The 24,203-nt window shown below is 38.2% G+C and overlaps 1 protein-coding gene across 1 annotated transcript in view; it reads left to right on the top strand.

The window, feature by feature from the left end:
- The window catches only part of COL11A2 (collagen type XI alpha 2 chain), a gene marked incomplete at its 3' end in the record, with an annotated part of 124,087 nt that overhangs the window by 56,803 nt on the left and 43,081 nt on the right, over positions 1-24,203 (top strand). The window contains exons 22-34 of the mRNA XM_058857302.1: positions 2,333-2,386; positions 3,607-3,714; positions 5,544-5,597; positions 7,195-7,248; positions 7,858-7,902; positions 8,013-8,066; positions 9,722-9,766; positions 15,982-16,035; positions 19,241-19,294; positions 21,160-21,213; positions 21,358-21,465; positions 23,124-23,213; positions 23,335-23,388. Of these exons, the coding sequence (XP_058713285.1) occupies positions 2,333-2,386; positions 3,607-3,714; positions 5,544-5,597; positions 7,195-7,248; positions 7,858-7,902; positions 8,013-8,066; positions 9,722-9,766; positions 15,982-16,035; positions 19,241-19,294; positions 21,160-21,213; positions 21,358-21,465; positions 23,124-23,213; positions 23,335-23,388 (828 nt within the window). The remainder of the gene's footprint in view (positions 1-2,332; positions 2,387-3,606; positions 3,715-5,543; positions 5,598-7,194; positions 7,249-7,857; positions 7,903-8,012; positions 8,067-9,721; positions 9,767-15,981; positions 16,036-19,240; positions 19,295-21,159; positions 21,214-21,357; positions 21,466-23,123; positions 23,214-23,334; positions 23,389-24,203) is intronic.

Here is a 24,203-nt window from a genome sequence, read left to right as displayed (position 1 = left end):
AATTCCAAAATAAATCCCGCAAAAATCCCAAAAATAAATAAAATAAATTCCCCAAAATTCCAAAATAAATCCCAAAAAATTCCAAAAAAATCCCCCAAAATTCCCAAAAATTCCCTAAAAAATTCCTTTAAAAATCCTTTAAAAATCCCCCCAAAAATTCCCAAAAAATTCCCTAAAAATTCCTTTAAAAACTCCCAAAAATGCCAAAAAAGTTCCTTTAAAAATCTTTCTTAAATCTTTTAAAAATCCCCAAAAATTCCCTAAAAAATTCCTTTAAAAATCTTTTAAAAATCCCCCCAAAATTCCAAAAAAAATCCCTAAAAAATTCCTTTAAAAATTCCCAAAAGTTCCCAAAAAATTCCTTTAAAAATCTTTTTAAAATCCACCAAAAAATTCCCCCAAAATTCCAAAAAATCCCTAAAAAAATCCTTTAAAAATTCTCAAAAATTCCCTAAAAATTTTCCCAAAAAATCTTTTAAAAATTCCAAAAAAATTCCCAAAAAATTCCCCCAAAAATTCCCAAAAAATTCCCTAAAAATCTTTCAAAAATCCCCCAAAATTCCAAAAAAATCCCTAAAAAAATCCTTTAAAAATTCTCAAAAATTCCCTAAAAAAATCCCCAAAAAATCCCCAAAAAATTCTCCCAAAAATTCCGTAAAAGATTCCCAAAAATTCCCAAAAAAAATTCCTTTAAAAATTCCCAAAAAAACCCCAAAAATTCCCAAAAAAATTCCCTAAAAAATTCCTTTAAAAATTCCCTAAAAATTTTCCTAAAAATTCCTTAAAAAATTCCCAAAAGTTCCCAGAAAAATTCCTTTAAAAATCTTTTTAAAATCCCCCCAAAAATTCCCAAAAAATTCCCTAAAAATCTTTCAAAAATCCCCCAAAATTCCCAAAAAATCCCTAAAAAAATCCCCCAAAATTCTCAAAAATTCCCTAAAAATTTTCCCAAAAAATCTTTTAAAAATCCCCAAAAAATTCCCAAAAAATTCCCCCAAAAATTCCGTAAAAGATTCCCAAAAATTCCCAAAAAATTTCCTTTAAAAATCTTTTTAAAATCCCCCCCGAAAATTCCCTAAAAATTCCCTAAAAATCTTTCAAAAATCCCTCAAAATTCCAAAAAAAATCCCTAAAAAAATCCTTTAAAAATTCTCAAAAATTCCCTAAAAATTTTCCCAAAAAATCTTTTAAAAATCCCAAAAAATTCCCAAAAAATTCCCCCAAAAATTCCGTAAAAAATTCCCAAAAATTCCCCAAAAAATTCCTTTAAAAATTCCCCAAAAAACCCCAAAAAATTCCCTAAAAAATTCCCTAAAAATCTTTCAAAAATCCCCCAAAATTCCAAAAAAATCCCTTAAAAAATCCTTTAAAAATTCTCAAAAATTCCCTAAAAATTTTCCCAAAAAATCTTTTAAAAATTCCCAAAAATTCCCAAAAAATTCCCTAAAAATCTTTCAAAAATCCCCCAAAATTCTCAAAAATTCCCTAAAAATTTTCCCAAAGAATCTTTTAAAAATTCCCAAAAAATTCCCAAAACATTCCCCCAAAAGTTCCTTAAAAAATTCCCAAAAATTCCCTAAAAAATTCCTTTAAAAATTCCCAAAAAACCCCAAAAATTCCCAAAAAATTCCTTTAAAAATTCCCAAAAAACCCCCAAAAATTCCCAAAAAATCCCTAAAAAAATCCTTTAAAAATTCTCAAAAATTCCCTAAAAATTTTCCCAAAAAATCTTTCAAAAATCCCCCAAAAATTCTCAAAAAATTCCCCCAAAAATTCCTTTAAAAATTCCCAAAAATTCCCTAAAAAATTCCTTTAAAAATTCCCAAAAAAACCAAAAAAATTCTCAAAAAATTCCCTAAAAATCTTTCAAAAATCCCCCAAAATTCCAAAAAAAATCCCTAAAAAAATCCTTTAAAAATTCTCAAAAATTCCCTAAAAATTTTCCCAAAAATTCCTTTAAAAATTCCTTTAAAAATTCCCAAAAAATTCCCTAAAAAATTCCTTTAAAAATCTTCTAAAAATTCCCAAAAATTCCCTAAAAAATCCCTTTTAAAATCTTTTAAAAATAAAAAAAAAATCCAAAAAAATTCCCAAAAAATTCCTTAAAAATCCCTAAAAAATTCCCTAAAAAATCTTCTAAAAATTCCCAAAAATTCCCTAAAAAATTCCTTTAAAAATCTTTTACAAATCCCCAAAAATTCCCAAAAATTCCCTAAAAAATTCCTTTAAAAATCTTTTAAAAATAAAAAAAAATTCCCTAAAAATTCCCTAAAAAATTCCTTAAAAAATTCCCAAAAATTCCCAAAAAAATTCCCGGAACATTCCCGAGCAGGGCGAGGAAGGAGCTCCAGGATTCAAGGGCGATGTTGGAGTCAAAGGCGATCGGGTGAGTTGGGAATTCCAGGAATTCCGGGAATTCCGGGAATCCCAGAAATTCAGGAATCCCCAAATCCCAAATTTCCCCCAAATTCCCAAAATTCCCCTCCCAAAAATCCCATTTTTCCCCCTTTTCCCTCCCAAAATTCCCGTTTATTTTCCCAAAATTTCCATTTTTCCCCCATTTTCCCCCCAAAATTCCCATTTTTCCCCCCAAAATTCCCATTTTTCCCAAAATTCCCCTTTCTCTCCCCAAATTCCCATTTATTTTCCAAAAATTCCCATTTTTTCTCTCCCATTTTTCCCCAAATTCCTGTTTTTCCTCCCAAAATTCCCATTTATTTTCCCAAAATTCCCATTTTTCCCCCATTTTTCCCCCAAAATCCCCTCTTTTCCCCCCAAAATTCCCATTTTTCCCAAAATTCCCCTTTCTCTCCCCAAATTCCCATTTATTTTCCCCAAATTCCCGTTCTTCCTCTCCCGTTTTTCCCCAAATTCCCATTTTTTCTCCCGTTTTCTCCCCCAAAATTCCCATTTTTCCTCCCAAAATTCCCATTTATTTTCCCAAAATTCCCGTTTTTTTTCCCAAAATTCCCATTTTTTTCCCCAAAATTCCCCTTTTTGCCCCCAAAATTCCCTTTTTCCCGAATTTCCCATTTTTCCCCCAAAATTCCCATTTTTTTTCCCGAAATTCCCATTTTTCCCCCAAAATTCCCATTTTTCCCCCCAAAATTCTCATTTTTCCCCCCAAAATTCCCATTTTTTCCTCCCAAAATTCCCAATTTTCCCCCCAAAATTCCCAATTTTTCCCCCAAAATTCCCATTTTTCCCCCAAAATTCACGGTTTTTTCCCCCAAATTCCCATTTTTCCCCCCAAATTCCCATTTTTCCCCCCAAAATTCCCATTTTTCCTCCCAAAATTCCCTTTTTTCCCAAAATCCCCGTTTTTGCCCCCAAAATTCCCGTTTTTCCCGAAATCCCCGTTTTTTTTCCCAAAATTCTCGTTTTTCCCGAAATCCCCATTTTTCCCCCCAAAATTCCCATTTTTTCTCCCAAAATTCCCATTTTTCCTCCCCAAATTCCCATTTTTATTCCCATTTCTCTCCCATTTTCTCCCCCAAAATTCCCATTTTTCCTCCCAAAATTCCCATTTTTTCCCCCAAAATTCCCGTTTTTCCCCCCAAAATCCCCGTTTTTCCCCCAAAATTCCCGTTTTTTCTCCGTTTCCAGGGCGATCCGGGCGCTCCCGGCTCCCGCGGCTCCGACGGCTCCGAGGGACCCAAGGGACGCTCGGGACCCCCCGGAGACCCCGGAGAGGCCGGAATTGGGGGGGAAAAGGTGAAAATGGGGAGAAAACGGGAAAAAACGGGAAAAAAAGGGAAAAAACGGGAATTTTGGGGGGAAAAATGGGGATTTTGGGGAAAAAATGGGAATTTTGGGGGAAAAAAATGGGAAAAATTGGGAATTTTGGGGAAAAAATGGGGAATTTTGGGGGGAAATTGGGGAATTTTGGGGGGAAAATGGGAATTTTGGGGGAAAAAATGGAAAAAATTGGGAATTTTGGAGGGAAAATTGGGATTTTGGGGGAAAAATTGGGATTTTTTGGGGGGAAAATGGGAAAAATTGGGAAATTTGGGGGGGAAATGGGAATTTGGGGGGAAAAATGGGAATTTTGGGGGAAAAATGGGAATTTTGGGGGGAAAAATAGGGATTTTGGGGGAAAAATGGGAAAAATTGGGAACTTTGGGGGGAAAATCAGGAATTTTGGGGGAAAAATGGGGATTTTGGGGGAGGGAAAATCAGGAATTGGGGGGAAAAGGTGAAAATGGGGAAAAACGGGGAAAAATGGGAAAAAACGGGAAAAACGGGAAAAATCGGGAATTTTGGGGGAAAAATGGGAATTTTGGGGGGAAAAATTGGGATTTTTTGGGGGGAAAATGGGAATTTTGGGAATTTTTGGGGGAAAATGGGAGAGGAAAAGTGGGAATTTTGGGGGAAAAATGGGGATTTTGGGGGGAAAATTGGGATTTTGGGGGGAAAAATTGGGATTTTGGGGGAAAAATGGGGAATTTTGGAGAAAAAAAATCGGGTTTTTGGGGGAGGGAAAATCAGGAATTGGGGGGGGAAAGGTGAAAATGGGGAAAAAACGGGAAAAACGGGAATTTTGGGGGAAAAATGGGGATTTTGGGGGGAAAAATGGGAATTTTGGGAAGGAAAATGGGAATTTTGGGGGAAAAAATGGAAAAAATTGGGAATTTTGGAGGGAAAATTGGGATTTTGGGGGAAAAATTGGGATTTTTTGGGGGGAAAATGGGAATTTTGGGAATTTTTGGGGGAAAATGGGAGGGGAAAAGTGGGAATTTTGGGGGGAAAATGGGGATTTTGGGGGAAAAATGGGGAATTTTGGGGGTGAAAATGGGAAAAATTGGGGGGAAAATGGGAATTTTGGGGGGAAAAATGAGGATTTTGGGAAAAAAAGTGAATTTTAGGGGAAAAAATGGGAATTTTGGGGGAGGGAATATCAGGAATTGGGGGAGGAAAAGGTGAAAATGGGGAGAAAATGGGAAAAAAAGGGAATTTGGGGAGGAAAATGGGAATTTTGGGGGAAAAATGGGAAAAATTGGGAACTTTGGGAGAAAAATGGGAAGAAAATGGGAATTTGGGGGGAAAATGAGAATTTTGGGGGGGGAAAATTGGGATTTGAGGGGAAAAAATGGGAATTTTGGGGGGAAAAATGGGAATTTTGGGGGGAAAATTGGGATTTGGGGGGGAAATCGGGAATTTTTGGGAATTTGGGGAGGAGAAAAGTTGAAATTGGGGAAAAATCAGGAAAATCAGGAAAAATCAGGAATTTGGGGGGAAAGGGGAGGGAAAATGGGAATTTTGGGGAAAAAATGGGAATTTCGGGGGGAAAAATTGGGATTTAGGGGGAAAATTGGGAATTTGGGGTGGGAAAATGGGAATTTTGGGGGAAAAATTGGGATTTTGGGGGGAAAATGGGGATTTTTGGGGATTTTTTTTGGGATTTTTTGGGAAAAGGGGAAAAAATGGGAATTTTTTGGCGGGAAAAAAAAGGAAGGGGGGGAAATTTGGGAAAAAATTCCCAATTTTTTTTTGGGGGGGAGGGGGGGAGGATTCCCAAATTCCATCGGGATTTTTTCCCACAGGGAAAATTGGGAGTTCCGGGATTGCCGGGATACCCCGGGCGCCAGGGCCCCAAGGTGAGACCCAAAAATTCCCAAAAATTCCCAAAATTCCCAAAATTCCACCCAAATCTGGCTCCGATTCCCAAAAAATTCCCAAAAAATCCCCAAAAATTCCCATTAAAATCCATTAAAATGAAAAAAAAAACCCCAAAATTCCAAATTTTCTCCCCAAAATTCCAAATTTTCCCCCCAAAATTCCAAATTTTCTCCCCAAAATTCCAAATTTTCCCCCAAATTCCAAATATTCCCCCCAAAATTCCAAATTTTCCTCCAAAATCCCCAAATTTTCTCCTCGAAATCCCAAATTTTCACCCCAAATTCCCCCAAATCCCGAATTTTCTCCCCAAAATTCCAAATTTTCCCCCCAAATCTCCCAGATTTCCCCAAATGTCCCAAATTTCTCCCCTAAATTCCTGAATTTCCCCCCAAAATTCCCAAATTTCCCCCAAAATCCTCCAAAATTACCCCAAAATCCAAAATTTTCCCCAAAAATTCCCAGAATTTCCCCCCAAATCCCCCAAAATTCCCAAAATTTCCTTCCCAAATCCAAAATTTTCCCCCCAAATCCCCAAAATTCCCCCAAAATTCCCAAAATTTTCCCCAAAAATCCCAAATTTCCCCCTAAAAATCCCAAATTTTCTCCCCAAATCCCAAAATTTCCCCCCAAAATCCCAAATTTCCCTCCCCAAATCCCAAATTTCCCTCCAAAATTCCCAAATTTTCTCTCCCAAATCCCAAATTTCCCCCCAAAATTCCCAAATTTCCCCCCTAAATCCCAAATTTCTCCCCAAATCCCAAATTTCCCCCAAAATTCCCAAATTTCCCCCCAAAATTCCCAAATTCCTCCCAAATCCCAAATTTCCCCCTAAAAATCCCAAATTTTCTCCCCAAATCCCAAATTTCCCTCCCAAAATTCCCAAATTTCCCTCCAAAAATTCCCAAATTTCTCCCCTAAATCCTGAATTTCCTCCCCAAATCCTGAAATTTCCCCTTAAAAATCCCAAATTCCTCCCAAATCCCAAATTTTCCTCCCAAAATTCCCAAATTTCCCCCCAAAATTCCCAAATTTCTCCCCTAAATCCCAAATTTCCCTCCCAAAAGTCCCAAATTTCTCCCCTAAATCCCAAATTTTCTGCCTAAAAATCCCAAATTCCTCCCAAATCCCAAATTTTCCTCCAAAATTCCCACATTTCCCCCCAAATTCCAAATTTCCCTCCCAAAATTCCCAGATTTCCCCCCAAAATTCCCAAATTTTCTCCCCAAATCCCAAAATTTCCCCCTAAAAATCCCAAATTCCTCCCAAATCCCAAATTTCCCCCCAAAATTCCCAAATTTCCCCCTAAAATTCCCAAATTTCCCTCCAAAATTCCCAAATTTCCCTCCCCAAATCCCAAATTTCCCTCCAAAATTCCCAAATTTCCCCCCCAAATCCCAAATTTCCCCCCAAAATTCCCAGATTTCCCCCCTAAATCCCAAATTTTCTCCCCAAAATTCCCAAATTTCTCCCCTAAATCCCAAATTCCTCCCAAATCCTGAAATTTCCCCCCAAAATTCCCAAATTTTCCTTCAAAATTCCCGTTTTTCCCTCCCCAAATTCCCGTTTTTCCCGCAGGGCTCTCAGGGATTCCCGGGATTTCCCGGCAGCAGCGGCGAGAAAGGAGCGAGGGTGAGCCCCTCCCCCACCCCCCAAAATTCCCAAAATTCCCCCAAAATTCCCAAAAAATTCCCCAAAAAATTCCCCAAAAAATTCCCCAAAAATTCCCCAAAAAATTCCCCAAAAATTCCAAAAAATTCCCCAAAATTCCCAAAAAATTCCCAAAAAATTCCAAAAAAATTCCCAAAAAATTCCCCCAAAATTCCCAAAAAATTCCCCAAAAATTTCCCAAAAAATTCCCAAAAAATTCCCAAAAAATTCCCAAAAAATTCTCAAAAAATTCCCAAAAAATTCCAAAAAAATTCCCAAAAAATTCCCCCAAAATTCCCAAAAAATTCCCACAAAATTCCCAAAAAATTTCGCCAAAAATTCCCAAAAAAATTCCCAAAAAATTCCCAAAAAATTCCCCAAAAATTCCCCAAAAATTCCCAAAAAATTCCCAAAAAATTCCCAAAAAATTCCCCAAAATTTCCCCAAAAATTCCCCAAAAATTCCCAAAAATCCCCCAAAATTCCCCAAAAATTCCCCAAAAAATCCCAAAATTCCCAAAATTCCCCCCAAAAATCCCAAAATTCCCCCCAAAAATTCCCAATTTTCCCAACTTTTCCCATTTTTTTCCAGGGATTTTCAGGAAAATCGGGGCCCAGGGGGGAGCGCGGCCCCTCCGTGAGTTCCGGAATCCCCAAAATTCCCAAAATTCCCAAAATTCCCAAAATTCCGCCGGGAAATTTGGGAATTCTCGACCTGAGCCCCTCCCCCCCCCTCCCTCCCCACAGGGACCCAGGGGGCAGCGGGGACCTCGCGGAGCCACCGGAAAAGTCGGAGCCAAGGTGGGAATTCCGGGAATTCTGGGAATTCCGGGGATTTTTGGGAATATTTGGGAATTTTTGGGAATTTTTGGGGATTTTTTGGGAGTTTTTTGGGGGAATTTTCAGGGATTTTTTGGAATTTTTTGGGGATTTTTTGGGATTTTTTGGGGATTTTTTGGGGAATTCTGGGAATTCCAGGGATTTTTGGGAATATTTGGGATTTTTGGGGAATTTTTGGGAATTATCTGGGATTTTTTGGGAGTTTTTTGGGGGATATTTTGGGATTTTTAGGGAAATTTTTGAGATTTTTTGGAATTTATTGGGGATTTTTTTGGGAATTCCGGGAATTCCAGGGATTTTTGGGAATATTTGGGATTTTTTGGGAATTTTTGGGAATTTTTGGGGATTTTTTGGGGATTTTTTGGGGGGATTTTTTGGGATTTTTTGGGATTTTTTTTTATTTTTTGGGGATTTTTTGGGAATTTTTGGGAATTATCCAGGAATTTTTGGGAGTTTTTCGGGGGATATTTTGGGATTTTTAGGGAATTTTTTGAGATTTTTTGGATTTTTTTGGGGATTTTTTTGGGAATTCTGGGAATTCCAGGGATTTTTGGGAATATTTGGGATTTTTTGGGAATTTTTTTGGGAATTTTTGGGGATTTTTTAAGGATTTTTTTGGGGGATATTTTGGGATTTTTAGGGAATTTTTGGGATTTTTTGGAATTTTGGGGGGATTTATTTTGGATTTTTTTGGGAATTCCGGGAATTCCAGGGATTTTTGGGAATATTTGGGATTTTTTGGGAATTTTTGGGGATTTTTTGGGGAATTTTTTGGGATTTTTTGGGAATTTTTTGGGATTTTTTTTGGATTTTTTGGGGGATTTTTTTTTATTTTTGGGAATTCTGGGGATTTTTGGGAATTCTGGGGAATTTGAGGAATTCCAGGGATTTTTTGGGAATTTTTGGGGATTTTTGGGAGTTTTTTGGGGGATATTTTGGGATTTTTAGGGAATTTTTTGAGATTTTTTTGGAATTTTTTTTGGGATTTTTTGGGATTTTTTGGGGATTTTTTTGGGAATTCCGGGAATTCTGGGAATTTTGGGGGATTCTGGGGAATTTTCAGGGATTTTCGGGAATTTTTGGGCAATTTTGGGGGGGAATTTTGAGGATTTTGGGGGGGAAATTTGGGAATTCCAGGGAATTTCGGGAATTTGGGGAAATTTTGGGGGATTTTCTGGGAATTTTTGGAAATTTTGGGGAATTTTTGGGGGGATTTTTGGGAATTCTGGGGATTTTCTGGGAATTTTCAGGGATTTTTTGGGGATTTTTGGGGAAATTTTTTGTGATTTTTGGGGATTTCCGGGATTTTTTGGGAATTCTGGGAAATTTCAGGAATTTTTTGGGATTTTTTGGGAATTTTTTTTTTAATTTTCTGGAATTTTGGGGGGAATTTTGGGGGAGGATTTGGGGGAATTTTGGGAATATTTTTGAATTCTTGGGATGATTTTCAGCGGGAATTTGGGAATTTTTGGGGAGATTTTGGGAATTTCCGATGGAATTCTGGCATTTCCGATGGATTTGGGAATTTTTTTGGGGATGGAATTTCAGGATTTTACCAAAATCCCCCCCAAAATTCCCTTTTCCCGCTTTTTTCTTCCCCAAAAAAAAAATTCCAGGGAATTTCCGGGAGCGACGGCCCCCACGGACCCCCCGGAGAGAGCGTGAGTTTTCCGGGAATTCCGGGAATTTTGGGAATTCTGGGAATTTTTGGGAATTTTGGGAGGGTTTGGGGGTGGAAATTTGGGAATTTTGGGGATTTTTTGGGTGGAATTTTGGGAATTTCCAATAAAAATCGGGAATTTTGGGGGGTCCCAGTCCCAAATCTTGGGAATTTTTGGGAATTTTGGGAATTTTTGGGAATTTTGGGAATTCTGGGAATTTTTGGGAATTTTGGGAGGGGTTTGGGGTGGAAATTTGGGAATTTTGGGATTTTCTGGGGGGAATTTTGTGGGAATTTTGGGGATTTTCCAATAAAAATCGGGAATTTGGGGGGTTCCAGTCCCAAATTTTGGGAATTTTTGGGAATTTTGGGGAATTTTTGGAGAATTTTTGGGAATTTTTGGGAATTTTTGGGAATTTTGGGAGGGGTTTGGGGTGGAAATTTGGGAATTTTGCGATTTTTTGGGGGGAATTTTGGGATTTTCCCGATAAAAGTCGGGAATTTTGGGGGGTTCCAGTCCCAAATTTTGGGAATTTTTGGGAATTTTTGGGAATTTTTGGGAATTTTTGAAATTTTTTTGGGAATTCTGGGAATTTTTGGGAATTTTGTGAGGGTTTGGGGTGGAAATTTGGGAATTTTGGGATTTTCTGGGGGGAATTTTGGGAATTTCCAATAAAAATTGGGAATTTTGGGTGGTTCCAGCCAGGAATTTTTGGGAATTTTTGGGATTTTTTTGGGAATTCTGGGAATTTTTGGGAATTTTGGGAGGGTTTGGGGTGGAAATTTGGGAATTTTGGGATTTTCTGGGGGGAGTTTTGTGGGAATTTTGGGATTTCCTGGATAAAAATTGGGAATTTTGGGGGGTTCCAGTCCCAAATTTTGAGAATTTTTGGGAATTTTTGGGAATTTTGGGGAATTTTTTGGAATTTTGGGGAATTTTTGGGAATTTTGGGGAATTTTTGGGAATTTTGGGAGGGTTTGGGGTGGAAATTTGGGAATTTTGGGGATTTTTTGGGGGGAATTTTGTGGGAATTTTGGGATTTTCCCAATAAAAGTCAGGAATTTTGGGGGGTTCCAGTCCCAAATTTTGGGAATTTTTGGGAATTTTTGGGAATTTTGGGGAATTTTTGGGAATTTTGGGAATTTTTGGGAATTTTTGGGAATTTTTTTGAATTTTTGGGATTTTTCGGAGGGGTTTGGGGTGGAAATTTGGGAATTTTGGGATTTTCTGGGGGGAATTTTGTGGGAATTTTGGGATTTTCCCGATAAAAATCGGGAATTTGGGGGGTTCCAGTCCCAAATTTTGGGAATTTTGGGGAATTTTTGGGAATTTTTTGGAATTTTGGGAATTTTTTGGAATTTTGGGGAATGTTTGGGAATTTTGGGAGGGTTTGGGGTGGAAATTTGGGAATTTTGGGATTTTTTGGGGGGAATTTTGGGAATTTCCAATAAAAATTGGGAATTTTGGGAGGTTCCAGTCCCAAATTTTGGGAATTTTTTGGAATTTTTGGGAATTTTTGGGAATTTTTGGGAATTTTGGGGAATTTTTGGGAATTTTGGGAGGGTTTGGGGTGGAAATTTGGGAATTTTGGGATTTTCTGGGGGGAATTTTGTGGGAATTTTGGGATTTTCCCGATAAAAATTGGGAATTTTGGGGGGTTCCAGTCCCAAATTTTGGGAATTTTTGGGAATTTTGGGGAATTTTGGGGAATTTTTGGGAATTTTTGGGAATTTTGGGAGGGTTTGGGGTGGAAATTTGGGAATTTTGGGAATTCCTGGGGGGTATTTTGTGGGAATTTTGGGATTTTCCTGATAAAAATTGGGAATTTTGGGGGGTTCCAGTCCCAAATTTTGGGAATTTTTGGGAATTTTTAGGAATTTTGGGGAATTTTTGGGAATTTTGGGAATTTTTGGAAATTTTGGGAGGGTTTGGGGTGGAAATTTGGGAATTTTGGGAATTCCTGGGGGGTATTTTGTGGGAATTTTGGGATTTCCTGGATAAAAATCGGGAATTTGGGGGGTTCCAGTCCCAAATTCTGGGAATTTTTGGGAATTTTTGGGAATTCTGGGAATTTTTGGGGAATTTTGGGAGGGTTTGGGGTGGAAATTTGGGAATTTTGGGAATTCCTGGGTGGGATTTTTGGGGGAATTTTGGGTGGATTCCAACCTGGAATTTTTGGGAATTTGGGAAAATTTGGGGGGAATTTTTTGGGAATTTTGGGGGGATTTTGGGGGGAATTTTGGGAATTTTTGGGCATTCTTGGGATGGGATTTTTGGGAATTTTTGTGATGGGATTTTGGGAATTTTGGGGAATTTTTGGGATGGGATTTTGGGAATTTTTGGGACGGGATTTTGGGGAATTTTTAGGTTTTTTTGGGACAGGATTTTTGGGAATTTTGGGGAATGTTTTGGGAATTTTGGGACGGGATTTTTGGGGAATTTTGGGGGGATTTTGGGAATTTTTGGGGAATTTTTGGGGGTTTTTTGGGATGGGATTTTTGGGAATTTTTGGGAATTTTTGGGAATATTTTTGGGAATTTTTAGGGATTTTTTTTGAGGGGGATTTTGGGGTTTTTGGGGATCGGATTTTTGGGTTTTTTAGGGAATTTTGGGAATTTTTGGGACGGGATTTTTGGGGGAATTTTGGGGCATTTTTTAAATTATTTTGGGGATTTTTTGGGACGGGATTTTGGGAATTTTTGGGAATTTTGAGGGATTTTTTTTTAATTATTTTTGGGTTTTTTTGGGATGGGATTTTTGGGAATTTTTGGGAATTTTTGGGAATTTTTGGGGCAGGATTTTGGGGAATTTTTAGGGTTTTTTGGGACAGGATTTTTGGGAATTTTGGGGAATTTTTGGGAATTTTTGGGATGGGATTTTTGGGAATTTTGGGGAATTTTTGGGAATTGTTGGGATGGGATTTTTGGGAATTTTTGGGAATTTTTTGGAATTTTTGGGACGGGATTTTGGGGAATTTTTAGGGTTTTTTGGGACGGGATTTGGGGAATTTTGGGGAATTTTTGGGAATGTTTGAGATGGGATTTTTGGGAATTTTTGGGACGGGATTTTGGGAATTTGGGGGAATTTTTGGGGGGGTTTTTGGGATGAGATTTTTGGGGAATTTTTGGGGTTTTTTGGGACGGGATTTTTGGGAATTTTTTTGGGAATTTTTTGGGAATTTTTGGAATGGGATTTTTGGGGATTTTTGGGAATTTTGGGGAATGTTTTGGGAATTTTTGGGACAGGATTTTGGGAATTTTTGGGAATTTTGGGGGAATTTTTTTTATTATTTTTGGGGGTTTTTGGGACGGGATTTTTGGGGAATTTTTGGGATTTTTTTGGGACGGGATTTTTGGGAATTTTTTGGGAATTTTTGGGAATGTTTGAGATGGGATTTTTGGGAATTTTTGGGAATTTTTGGGATGGGATTTTTGGGGAATTTTTGGGGTTTTTTTTTTTATTATTTTTGGGGGTTTTTGGGATGAGATTTGGGGGATTTTGGGGAATTTTTGGGAAATTTTGGGAATTTTTGGGGCAGGATTTTGGGGAATTTTTAGGGTTTTTTGGGACGGGATTTTGGGAATTTGGGGAATGTTTTGGGAATTTTTGGGACGGGATTTTTGGGGAATTTTGGGGGGATTTTGGGGAATTTTGGGGGAATTTTTTTGGGTTTTTTGGGATGGGATTTTTGGGGAATTTTTGGGGTTTTTTGGGACGGGATTTTTTGGGAATTTTTGGGAATTTTTGGGATGCGATTTTTGGGGATTTTTGGGAATTTTGGGGAATTTTTGGGATGGGATTTTTGGGGATTTTGGGGAATTTTTTGGGAATTTTTGGGACGGGATTTTTAGGAATTTTTGGGAATTTTTGGACTGGGATTTTGGGGAATTTTTTGGGAATTTTTGGGAATTTTTGGGACGGGATGTGGGGAATTTTTGGGAATTTTTTGGGGAATTTGAGGAAGATTTTGAGGGAATTTTGAGGGATTTTTTTTGGAATTTTTGGGAATTTTTTGGGAACTTTTTTGGGAATATTTTTGGGAATTTTTAGGGATTTTTTTTGAGGGGGATTTTGGGGTTTTTGGGGATCGGATTTTTGGGTTTTTTAGGGAATTTTGGGAAATTTTGGGACGGGATTTTGGGGGAATTTTGAGGCATTTTTAAAATTATTTTTGGGTTTTTTTGGGACGGGATTTTGGGAATTTTTTGGGAATTTTGGGGGGATTTTTTTTTAATTATTTTTGGGTTTTTTTGGGATGAGATTTGGGGAATTTTGGGAATTTTTTGGAATTTTTGGGACGGGATTTTGGGGAATTTTTAGGTTTTTTTGGGATGGGATTTGGGGAATTTTGGGAATTTTTGGGAATGTTTGAGATGGGATTCTTGGGAATTTTTGGGACGGGATTTTGGGAATTTGGGGAAATTTTGGGGGCGTTTTTGGGATGGGATTTTTGGGAATTTTGGGGAATTTTTGAGATGGGATTTTTGGGAATTTTTGGGAATTTTTGAGATGGGATTTTGGGAATTTTGAGGAATTTTTGGGATGGGATTTTGGGAATTTTGGGGAATTTTTGGGAATTTTTGGGAATTTTTGGGGAATTTTTTGGGGTTTTTTGGGATGGGATTTTTGGGAATTTTTGGGAACTTTTTTGGGAATATTTTGGGAATTTTTAGGGATTTTTTTTGAGCGGGATTTTGGGGTTTTTGGGAATCGGATTTTTGGGATTTTTAGGGAATTTTGGGAATTTTTGGGACGGGATTTTGGGGGAATTTTGAGGCATTTTTTAAATTATTTTTGGGGTTTTTTGGGACGGGATTTTGGGAATTTTTGGGAATTTTGGGGGGATTTTTTTTTATTATTTTTGGGTTTTTTTGGGATGGGATTTTTGGGAATTTTTGGGAATTTTTTGGAATTTTTGGGGCAGGATTTTGGGGAATTTTTAGGGTTTTTTGGGACAGGATTTTTGGGAATTTTGGGGAATTTTTGGGACGGGATTTTTGGGGAATTTTGGGGGGATTTGGGGGAATTTTTGGGGAATTTTTTGGGGTTTTTTAGGATGGGATTTTTGGGGAATTTTTGGGGTTTTTTGGGACGGGATTTTTGGGAATTTTTGGGAATTTTTGGGAATTTTTGGGATGCGATTTTTGGGGATTTTTGGGAATTTTGGGGAATTTTTGGGATGGGATTTTTGGGGATTTTGGGGAATTTTTTGGGAATTTTTGGGACGGGATTTTTAGGAATTTTTGGGAATTTTTGGACTGGGATTTTGGGGAATTTTTTGGGAATTTTTGGGAATTTTTGGGACGGGATTTGGGGAATTTTTGGGAATTTTGGGGGGAATTTGAGGAAGATTTTGAGGGAATTTTGAGGGATTTTTTTTGGAATTTTTGGGAATTTTTTTGGGAACTTTTTTGGGAATATTTTGGGGAATTTTTAGGGATTTTTTTTGAGGGGGATTTTGGGGTTTTTGGGGATGGGATTTTTGGTTTTTTTAGGGAATTTTGGGAAATTTTGGGACGGGATTTTGGGGGAATTTTGGGGCATTTTTTAAATTATTTTTGGGGTTTTTTGGGACGGGATTTTGGGAATTTTTGGGAATTTTGGGGGAATTTTTTTTATTATTTTTGGGTTTTTTGGGGATGGGATTTGGGGAATTTTTGGGAATTTTTTTGGAATTTTTGGGACTGGATTTTGGGGAATTTTTAGGGTTTTTTGGGACAGGATTTTTGGGAATTTTGGGGAATTTTTGGGAATTTTTGGGATGGGATTTTTGGGGAATTTTGGGGGGATTTTTAGGGAATTTTTGGGAATTTTTGGGGAATTTTTGGGGGGGTTTTTGGGACGGGATTTTTGGGAATTTTTTGGGGTTTTTTGGGACGGGATTTTTGGGAATTTTTTGGGAATTTTTGGGAATGTTTGAGATGGGATTTTTGGGAATTTTGGGGAATTTTTGAGATGGGATTTTTGGGGATTTTTGGGAATTTTGGGGAATTTTTGGGACAGGAATATTTAGGAATTTTTGGGAATTTTTTGGGATGGGATTTTTGGGGAATTTTGGGTTTTTTTTTTAATTATTTTTGGGGGTTTTTGGAACGGGATTTTTGGGAATTTTTGGCAATTTTGGGGAATTTTGGGGAAGTTTTGGGAATTTTTGGGAAGTTTTGGGAATTTTTGGGAATTTTTGGGAATTTTTTTTGGGAATCTCTTCCCCCCAGGGCAGCCCCGGCCCCCAGGGCCCGAACGGATTCCCCGGCCCCAAAGGGCCCCCCGTGAGTACCAAAAAAACCCCAAATTTTGGGGCAAAAAACCCAAATTTTGGGAAAAAAACAAAATTTTGGGAAAAAACCAAAATTTTTTGTGAAAAAAGCAGAAATTTTGGGGTAAAGAAATGAAATTTGGGGGGAAAAAACCAAAATTTTGGGGAAAAAACTGAATTTTTTTGGGGAAAAAACCCTAATTTTGGGATAAAACCGAAATTTTGGGGAAAAGCCTGAAATTGGGGGGGAAAAACCCTGAAATTTTGGGGGGAAAAACCAAAATTGTGGGGAAAAATCAAAATCTTGGTGTTAAAACCCAAAAGTTTGGGGAAAAAACCAAAATTTTGGGGAAAAAATCAAAATTGTGGAAGAAAAACAAAATTTTCTGGGGAAAAAAAAGAAATTTTGGGGAAAAATGAAACGAAATTTTGGGGAAAAAAATGAATTTTTTGGGGGGGAAATGAAATTTGGGGGGAAAACGGCAAAAAATTGGGGAAAAAACACAAAATTTGGGGGAAAACCTGCAAAAATTGGGGAAAAAATCCTAAATTTGGGGGGAAAAGGCACATTTAGGGCAAAAAAACCCAAATTTTTGGGGAAAAAGGAAAATTTGGGGGAAAATGTCAAAATTTGGGGGAAAAAACTCAAAAATTGGGGAGAGAAATTGGAAATTTGGGGAAAAAAATCCCAGAAATGGGAAAAAATTCCCCAAATTGAGGAAAAAGTCGAAAAAAAGGCAAAAAAAAGGCGAAAAAAATGCCAAAAAAATGCCAAAAATGGGGAAAAATACAAAAATTGGGTTAAAAATGCACAAAAATGGGGAAAAAAATTCAAAATTGGGGAAAAAATCCCAAAAATTGGGGGAAAAAAAATCAAGCAAAATAAAAAAAATTGAAAAAATGGGAAAAAAATTCTTAAATTGGGGAGAAAAATCCCAAAAATGGGGAAAAAATCCAAAAATGGGAAAAAAATACAAAAATTGGGGAAAAAAATCTCAAAAAAGGGGAAAAAAACCCCAAAAAATTGGGAAAAAAATCCAAAAATTTGGTTAAAAATGACCAAAAATTGGGGGGAAAAAATCTCAAAAAAGGGGAAAAAAATCCCAAAAATTTGGTTAAAAATGTTCAAAAATTGAGGAAAAAAACTTGAAAAAAAAAGGGAAAATCCACCAAAAATGGGAAAAAAAATCCAGAATTGGGGAAAAAATCCCCAAATTGGGGAAAAATTCCCAAAAATGGGAAAAAAATCTCAAAAAAGGAGAAAAAAATCCTCAAAATTGGGGAAAAATCCAAAAATTTGGTTAAAAATGACCAAAAATTGAGGAAAAAAAATTGAAAAAAATGAGGGAAAATTCCCCCAAAATGGGGAAAAAATCCCCAAATTGGGGGAAAAACTCCCGAAAATGGGAAAAAATCACCAAAAATGGGGAAAAAATTTAATAAAAGGGAAAAAATACAAAAATTTGGTTAAAAATTTCCAAAAATTGGGGAAAAATCTTCCAAAAAATGGGGGAAAATCCCCCCAAAATGAGGAAAAAAATCCCAAAAATGGAAAAAAAATCCAAAATTGGGAAAAAAATGTCAAAAAAGAGGAAAAAAAACCTCCAAAATTGGGAAAAAACCCAAAAAAATTGGTTAAAAATGTCCAAAAATTGAGGAAAAAAAATTGGAAAAAATGAGGGAAAATTCCCCCAAAATGGGAAAAGCTCCAGAATTTGGGGAAAAAATCCAAAAATTGGGGAAAAAAAATCAAACAAAATAAAAAAAATTGAAAAAATGGGAAAAAAATCTTAAATTGGGGAGAAAAATCCCAAAAATGGGGGAAAAAAAAGCAAAAATGGGAAAAAAATACAAAAATTGGGGAAAAAATCTCAAAAAAGGGGAAAAAAACCAAAAAAATTGGGAAAAAATCCAAAAATTTGGTTAAAAATGACCAAAAATTGGGGGAAAAAAATCTCAAAAAAGGGGAAAAAAATCCCAAAAATTTGGTTAAAAATGCCCAAAAATTTAGGAAAAAAAATTGAAAAAAAAAGGGAAAATCCACCAAAAATGGGAAAAAAAATCCAGAATTGGGGAAAAAATCCCCAAATTGAGGAAAAAATCCCAAAAATGGGAAAAAAATCTCAAAAAAGGAGAAAAAAAATCCTCAAAATTGGGAAAAAATCCAAAAATTTGGTTAAAAATGTCCAAAAATTGAGGAAAAAAAATTGGAAAAAATGAGGGGAAAATTCCCCCAAAATGGGGAAAAAATCCCCAAATTGGGGTAAAAACTCCCGAAAATGGGAAAAAATCGCCAAAAATGGGGAAAAAATTTTAAAAAAGGGAAAAAATACAAAAATTTGGTTAAAAAGTTCCAAAAATTGGGGAAAAATCTTCCAAAAAATGGGGGAAAATCCCCCCAAAATGAGGAAAAAAATCCCAAAAATGGAAAAAAAATCCAAAATTGGGAAAAAAATGTCAAAAAAGAGGAAAAAAAACCCCCAAAATTGGGAAAAAAACCAAAAAAATTGGTTAAAAATGTCCAAAAATTGAGGAAAAAAAACTGGAAAAAATGCGGGAAAATTCCCCCAAAATGGGAAAAGCTCCAGAATTTGGGGAAAAAATCCAAAAATTGGGGAAAAAAAATCAAACAAAATAAAAAAATTTGAAAAAATGGGGAAAAAAATCTTAAATTGGGGAGAAAAATCCCAAAAATGGGGAAAAAAAAACAAAAATGGGGAAAAAATACAAAAATTTGGGAAAAAAATCTCAAAAAAGGGGAAAAAACCCCCAAAAATTGGGAAAAAATCTAAAAATTTGGATAAAAATGACCAAAAATTGGGGGAAAAAATCTCAGAAAAGGGGAAAAAAATCCCAAAAATTTGGTTAAAAATGTCCAAAAATTGAGGAAAAAACTTCCAAAAAAAGGGAAAATCCACCAAAAATCGAAAAAGTGACAGAATTTGGGGAAAAAATCCCCAAATTGGGGAAAAAATCCCAAAAATGGGAAAAAAATCTCAAAAAAAATCTCAAAAAAAAATCCTCAAAATTGGGGAAAAATCCAAAAATTTGGTTAAAAATGTCCAAAAATTGAGGAAAAAAAATTGGAAAAAATGAGGGGAAATTCCCCCAAAATGGGAAAAGCTCCAGAATTTGGGGAAAATCCTGAAATTTTGGGAAAATTTGGGATTTTCCCGAGATTTGAGCCCATCCTGAGGGGAATTTTTGGGTTTTCCAAGGGACCCCCAGGAAAGGACGGAATTCCCGGACACCCCGGGCAGAGAGGAGACGCCGTGAGTGACCCAAAATAGCCCAAATTTCACCCAAAATCCAGCCCAGAATTCCCAAAAATTCTTCTTGGAAAAGCCCCAAAATCCCTGAGTTTAAAATATCCCAAAAAATTCCAAATTTCTCCCCAAAAAACCCCCAAAAACCCCAAAATTCCCTTAAAAAAACCTCCAAAAATCCCAAATTTCCCCCTAAAATCCCTCCCAAATTTCCCAAAATCCCCAAATTTCCCCCTAAAATTCCCAAATCCCCCCAAAATCCCAGATTTCCCCCAAAATCCCACCCAGAATTCCCAAAAATTCTTCTTGGAAAAGCCCCAAAATCCCTGAGTTTAAAATATCCCAAAAAACCCCAAAATTCCCTTTAAAAAAACCCAAATTTCCTCAAAAAAAACCCCCAAAATATCCCAAATTTCACCCAAAATCCAGCCCAGAATTCCCAAAAATTCTTCTTGGAAAAGCCACAAAATCCCTGAGTTCCAAATATCCCAAAAATTCCCAAATTTCTCCCCAAAAAACCCCAAAAAACCCCAAAATTCCCTTAAAAAAACCCCAAAAATCCCAAATTTCCCCCTAAAAACCCTCCCAAATTTCCCAAAATCCCCAAATTTCACCCTAAAATTCCCAAATCCCCCCAAAATCCCAAATTTCACCCAAAATCCCACCCAGAATTCCCAAAAATTTTTCTTGGAAAAGCCCCAAAATCCCAGAGTTCCAAATATCCCCCAAAAATTCCAAATTTCTCCCCAAAAAAACCCCAAAAACCCCAAAATTCCCTTAAAAAAACCTCCAAAAATCCCAAATTTCCCCCTAAAATCCCTCCCAAATTTCCCAAAATCCCCAAATTTCCCCCTAAAATTCCCAAATCCCCCCAAAATTCCCCAAATTTCCCCCAAAATCCCACCCAGAATTCCCAAAAATTCTTCTTGGAAAAGCCTCAAAATCCCTGAGTTTAAAATATCCCAAAATTCCCAAATTTCCCCCCAAAGTTCCCAAATTTCCCCCCAAAAATTCCCCAAATCCCCCCAAAATTCCCAAATTTTCCCCCCAAATTCCCCTTTTTTCCCTCCTTTCTCCACCAAATCCCAAAAAAATCCCAAAAAATCCCCAAATCCCCCCAAAATTCCCAATTCTCCCCCAAAATCCCCCCCAAAATCCCCCAAAATCCCAAAAATTCCCCCAAAATTCCCAGATTTCCCCACAAATCCCCCCAAAATTCCCCAAAATCCCCCCCAAAATTCCCAAATTCCCCCCAAAATTCCCAAATTCCCCCCAAAAATCCCAAAATCCCCCCAAAATTCCCAAATTTCCCCTCAAATCCTCCCAAATTCCCCAAAATTCCCCCAAAAATCCCTCCCAAATTCCTCCTTTTTTCCCCGAAATTCCCCAAATCCCCCCCAAAATTCCCAAATCCCCCCCAAAATTCCCAAATTTCCCCCAAAATTCCCAAATTTCCCCCCAAAATTCCCAATTTTCCCCCCAAATCCCCCCAAATTCCCCCAAAATTCCCAAATTTCCCCTCAAATCCCCCCAAAATTCCCAAATCCCCCCAAAATTCCCCAAAATTCCCCCAAAAATCCCTCCCAAATTCCTCCTTTTTTCCCCAAAATTCCCAAATTCCCCCCAAAAAATCCCAAAATCCCCCCCAAAATTCCCAAATTTCCCCTCAAATTCCCCAAAATCCCCCCAAATTCCCCAATTTCCCCTCAAATCCTCCCAAAATTCCCCCAAAATTCCCAAATTCCCCCAAAATTCCCAAAAATCCCCCCCAAAATTCCCAGATTTCCCCCCAAAATTCCCAAATTTCCCCCAAAATTCCCAAATTTCCCCCCAAAATTCCCAAATTTCCCCCAAAATTCCCAAATTTCCAGGGATTCCAAGGCAAGCCGGGCCCCCCCGGCCCCCCCGGCGTGGTCGGAGCTCAGGTGAGACCCCCCCCAAAATTCCCAAAAAATTCCCAAAAAATTCCCCAAAAAATTCCCCAAAAAATTCCCAAAAAATTCCCAAAAAATTCCCAAAAATTCCCAAAAAATTCCCAAAATTCCCCCAAAATTCCCAATTTTTTTTAGGGATCACCGGGAGAGTCGGGGCCGCTGGGGGGGAGGGGACACCCAGGACCCCCCGGACCCCCCGGAGAGCAGGGACTGCCCGGAACCCCCGGAAAGGACGGAGCCAAGGTCGGGAATTCTGGGAATTTTGGGGAATTCTGGGAATTTTTGGGGAATTCTGGGAATTTTTGGGGAATTCTGGGAATTTTGGGGAATTTTGGGGGATTTTTGGGAATTTGGGGGGATTTTTTTGGGAATTTTTGGGAATTTTGGGGGAGTTTTGGGGAGATTTTTGGGGAATTTTGGGGGAGTTTTGGGGGAATTTTGGGGATTTTTGGGAATTTGGGGGGATTTTTTGGGAATTTTTGGGAATTTTTGGGAATTTTGGGGAATTTTGGGGGAATTTTGGGGATTTTTGGGAATTTTGGGAATTTTTTGGGAATTTTGGGGAATTTTTGGGGAGTTTTGGGGAGATTTTTGGGAATTTTTGGGGAATTTTAGGGATTTTGGGGGAATTCTGGGAAATTTGGGGAATTTTGGGGGATTTTGGGGGAATTTTGGGGAATTTTGGGGAATTTTGGGGGAATTTGGGGGATTTTTGGGAATTTGGGGGGATTTTTGGGGAGTTTTGGGAATTTTGGGGAATTTTTGGGGAATTTTTCGGAATTTTTTGGGAATTTTGGGGAATTTTTGGGATTTTTGGGGGGATTTTTTTTTATTTTTGGGAATTTGGGGGGATTTTTTTGGAATTTTTGAGAATTTTTGGGGATTTTTGGGAATTTGGGTGGAATTTTTTGGAATTTTTTGGGGAATTTTGGGGGGAGTTTTGGGGGGATTTTGGGAATTTTTGGGAATTTTTTGGGAATTTTGGGGAATTTTTGGGGAGTTTTGGGGAGATTTTTGGGAATTTTTGGGGAATTTTAGGGATTTTGAGGGAATTCTGGGAAATTTGGGGAATTTTGGGGGATTTTGGGGGAATTTTGGGGAGTTTTGGGGGGATTTTGGGGATTTTTGGGAATTTGGGGGGATTTTTTGGGAATTCTGGGAATTTTTTGGGAATTTTGGGGAATTTTTGGGGAGATTTTGGGGGATTTTGGGGGATTTTTGGGGAGTTTGGGGAATTTTTGGGGAATTTTTGGGGATTTTGGGGGAATTCTGGGAAATTTTGGTAATTTTGGGGGAATTTGGGGGGATTTTTGGGGGAATTTTTGGGAATTTTTTGGGAATTTGGGGGAATTTTTGGGGAGTTTTGGGGATATTTTTGGGAATTTTGGGGGATTTTTGGGAATTCGGGTGGATTTTTGGAATTTTTTGGGAATTTTCTGGGAATTTTGGGGATTTTCAGGGGATTTTGGGGGAATTCTGGGAAATTTGGGGAATTTTGGGGGATTTTGGGGGGATTTTTTTTTTAATTTCGGGGAATTTTATGGGAATTTTTGGGAGTTTTGGGAATTTTGGGGAATTTTCAGGGAATTTTGGGATTTTTGGGAGATTGGGGCGGGAAATTCGGGAATTTTGGGGGCTGGGTGTCTCTGAAAATTCAGGAATTTCGGGAATTTGGGGGAAATTTGGGAATTTGGGGGAAATTTGGGAATTTGGGGGGAAAATTCCGGATTTTGGGGGGGTTTGGTGTCCCGGTGCCTCAAAAATTTGTGGAATTTTGGGAATTTCGTGAATCCAGGAGTGAAAATTCCCATTCCCAACGCCTCCAAAAATCGGGAATTTTCTGGAAACTCCCGGAAAATCCCAGAATTCCCGATTTTTTTTGTCTTATTCCCAAATTTTAGGGCGATCCGGGTCCTTCGGGCCCCCCGGGCAAGGACGGCCCCGCCGGATTCCGAGGATTCCCGGGAGAGCGAGGCCTTCCCGGAATTCCCGTCAGTTATCCCAAAAAATTCCCAAAAAATTCCCAAAAAAATCTGGGAAAAAAAATTCCCGGAAAAAAAAAATTCCCAGAAAATTCCCGGCCTAAAATTCCCGGGAATTTTTCTTTTCCAGGGAGGGGGAGGCTTGAAAGGATCCGAGGGACCCGCGGGACCTCCCGGGCCGGCGGTGAGTTGGAAAAATCCCGGAATTCCGGCCAAAATCCTGGAATTCTGGCCCAAAATCCTGGAATTCCTGCCCCAAATCCTGGAATTCTGGCCCAAAATCCTGGAATTCCTGCCCCAAATCCTGGAATTCAGCCCCAAAATCCTGGGATTCCTGCCCAAAATCCCTGGATTTAGCCCCAAATCCTGGGATTGATCCCCAAAATCCCAGAATTCCTGCCAAAAATCCTGGAATTCCAGCCCAAAATCCTGGGATTCTGGCCAAAATCCTGGAATTCTGGCCCCAAATCCCCGAATTCTGGCCCCAAATCCTGGAATTGCAGCCCAAAATCCCAGAATTCCTGCCCAAAATCCCAGAAATCAGCTCCAAAATCCTGGAATTCAGCCCCAAATCCTGGGATTCCTGCCCAAATTCCCTGGATTTAGCCCCACATTCTGGGATTGAGCCCCAAAATCCTGAAATTCCGGCCAAAATCCTGGAATTCTGGCCCAAATCCTGGAATTCTGGCCCCAAATCCTGGAATTCCAGCCCAAAATCCCAGAAATCGGCCCCAAAATCCTGGGATTCAGCCCCAAATTCTGGGATTGAGCCCCAAAATCCTGGAATTCCAGCCCAAAATCCTGGAATTCAGCCCCAAATCCTGGAATTCTGGCCCAAAATTCTGGAATTCTGGCCCAAAATCCTGGAATTCTGGCCCAAATCCTGGAATTCTGGCCCCAAATCCTGGAATTCAGCCCCAAAATCCTGGGATTCCTGCCCAAAATCCCTGGATTTAGCCCCAAATTCTGGGATTGAGCCCCAAAATCCTGGAATTCCTG

Source organism: Poecile atricapillus, chromosome 26, assembly GCF_030490865.1.
Source record: "Poecile atricapillus isolate bPoeAtr1 chromosome 26, bPoeAtr1.hap1, whole genome shotgun sequence".
In the NCBI taxonomy this organism is placed as follows: domain Eukaryota; kingdom Metazoa; phylum Chordata; class Aves; order Passeriformes; family Paridae; genus Poecile; species Poecile atricapillus.
The sequence above is the reverse complement of the archived record's forward strand: the minus strand, read 5'-3'. Positions and strand labels throughout refer to the sequence as shown.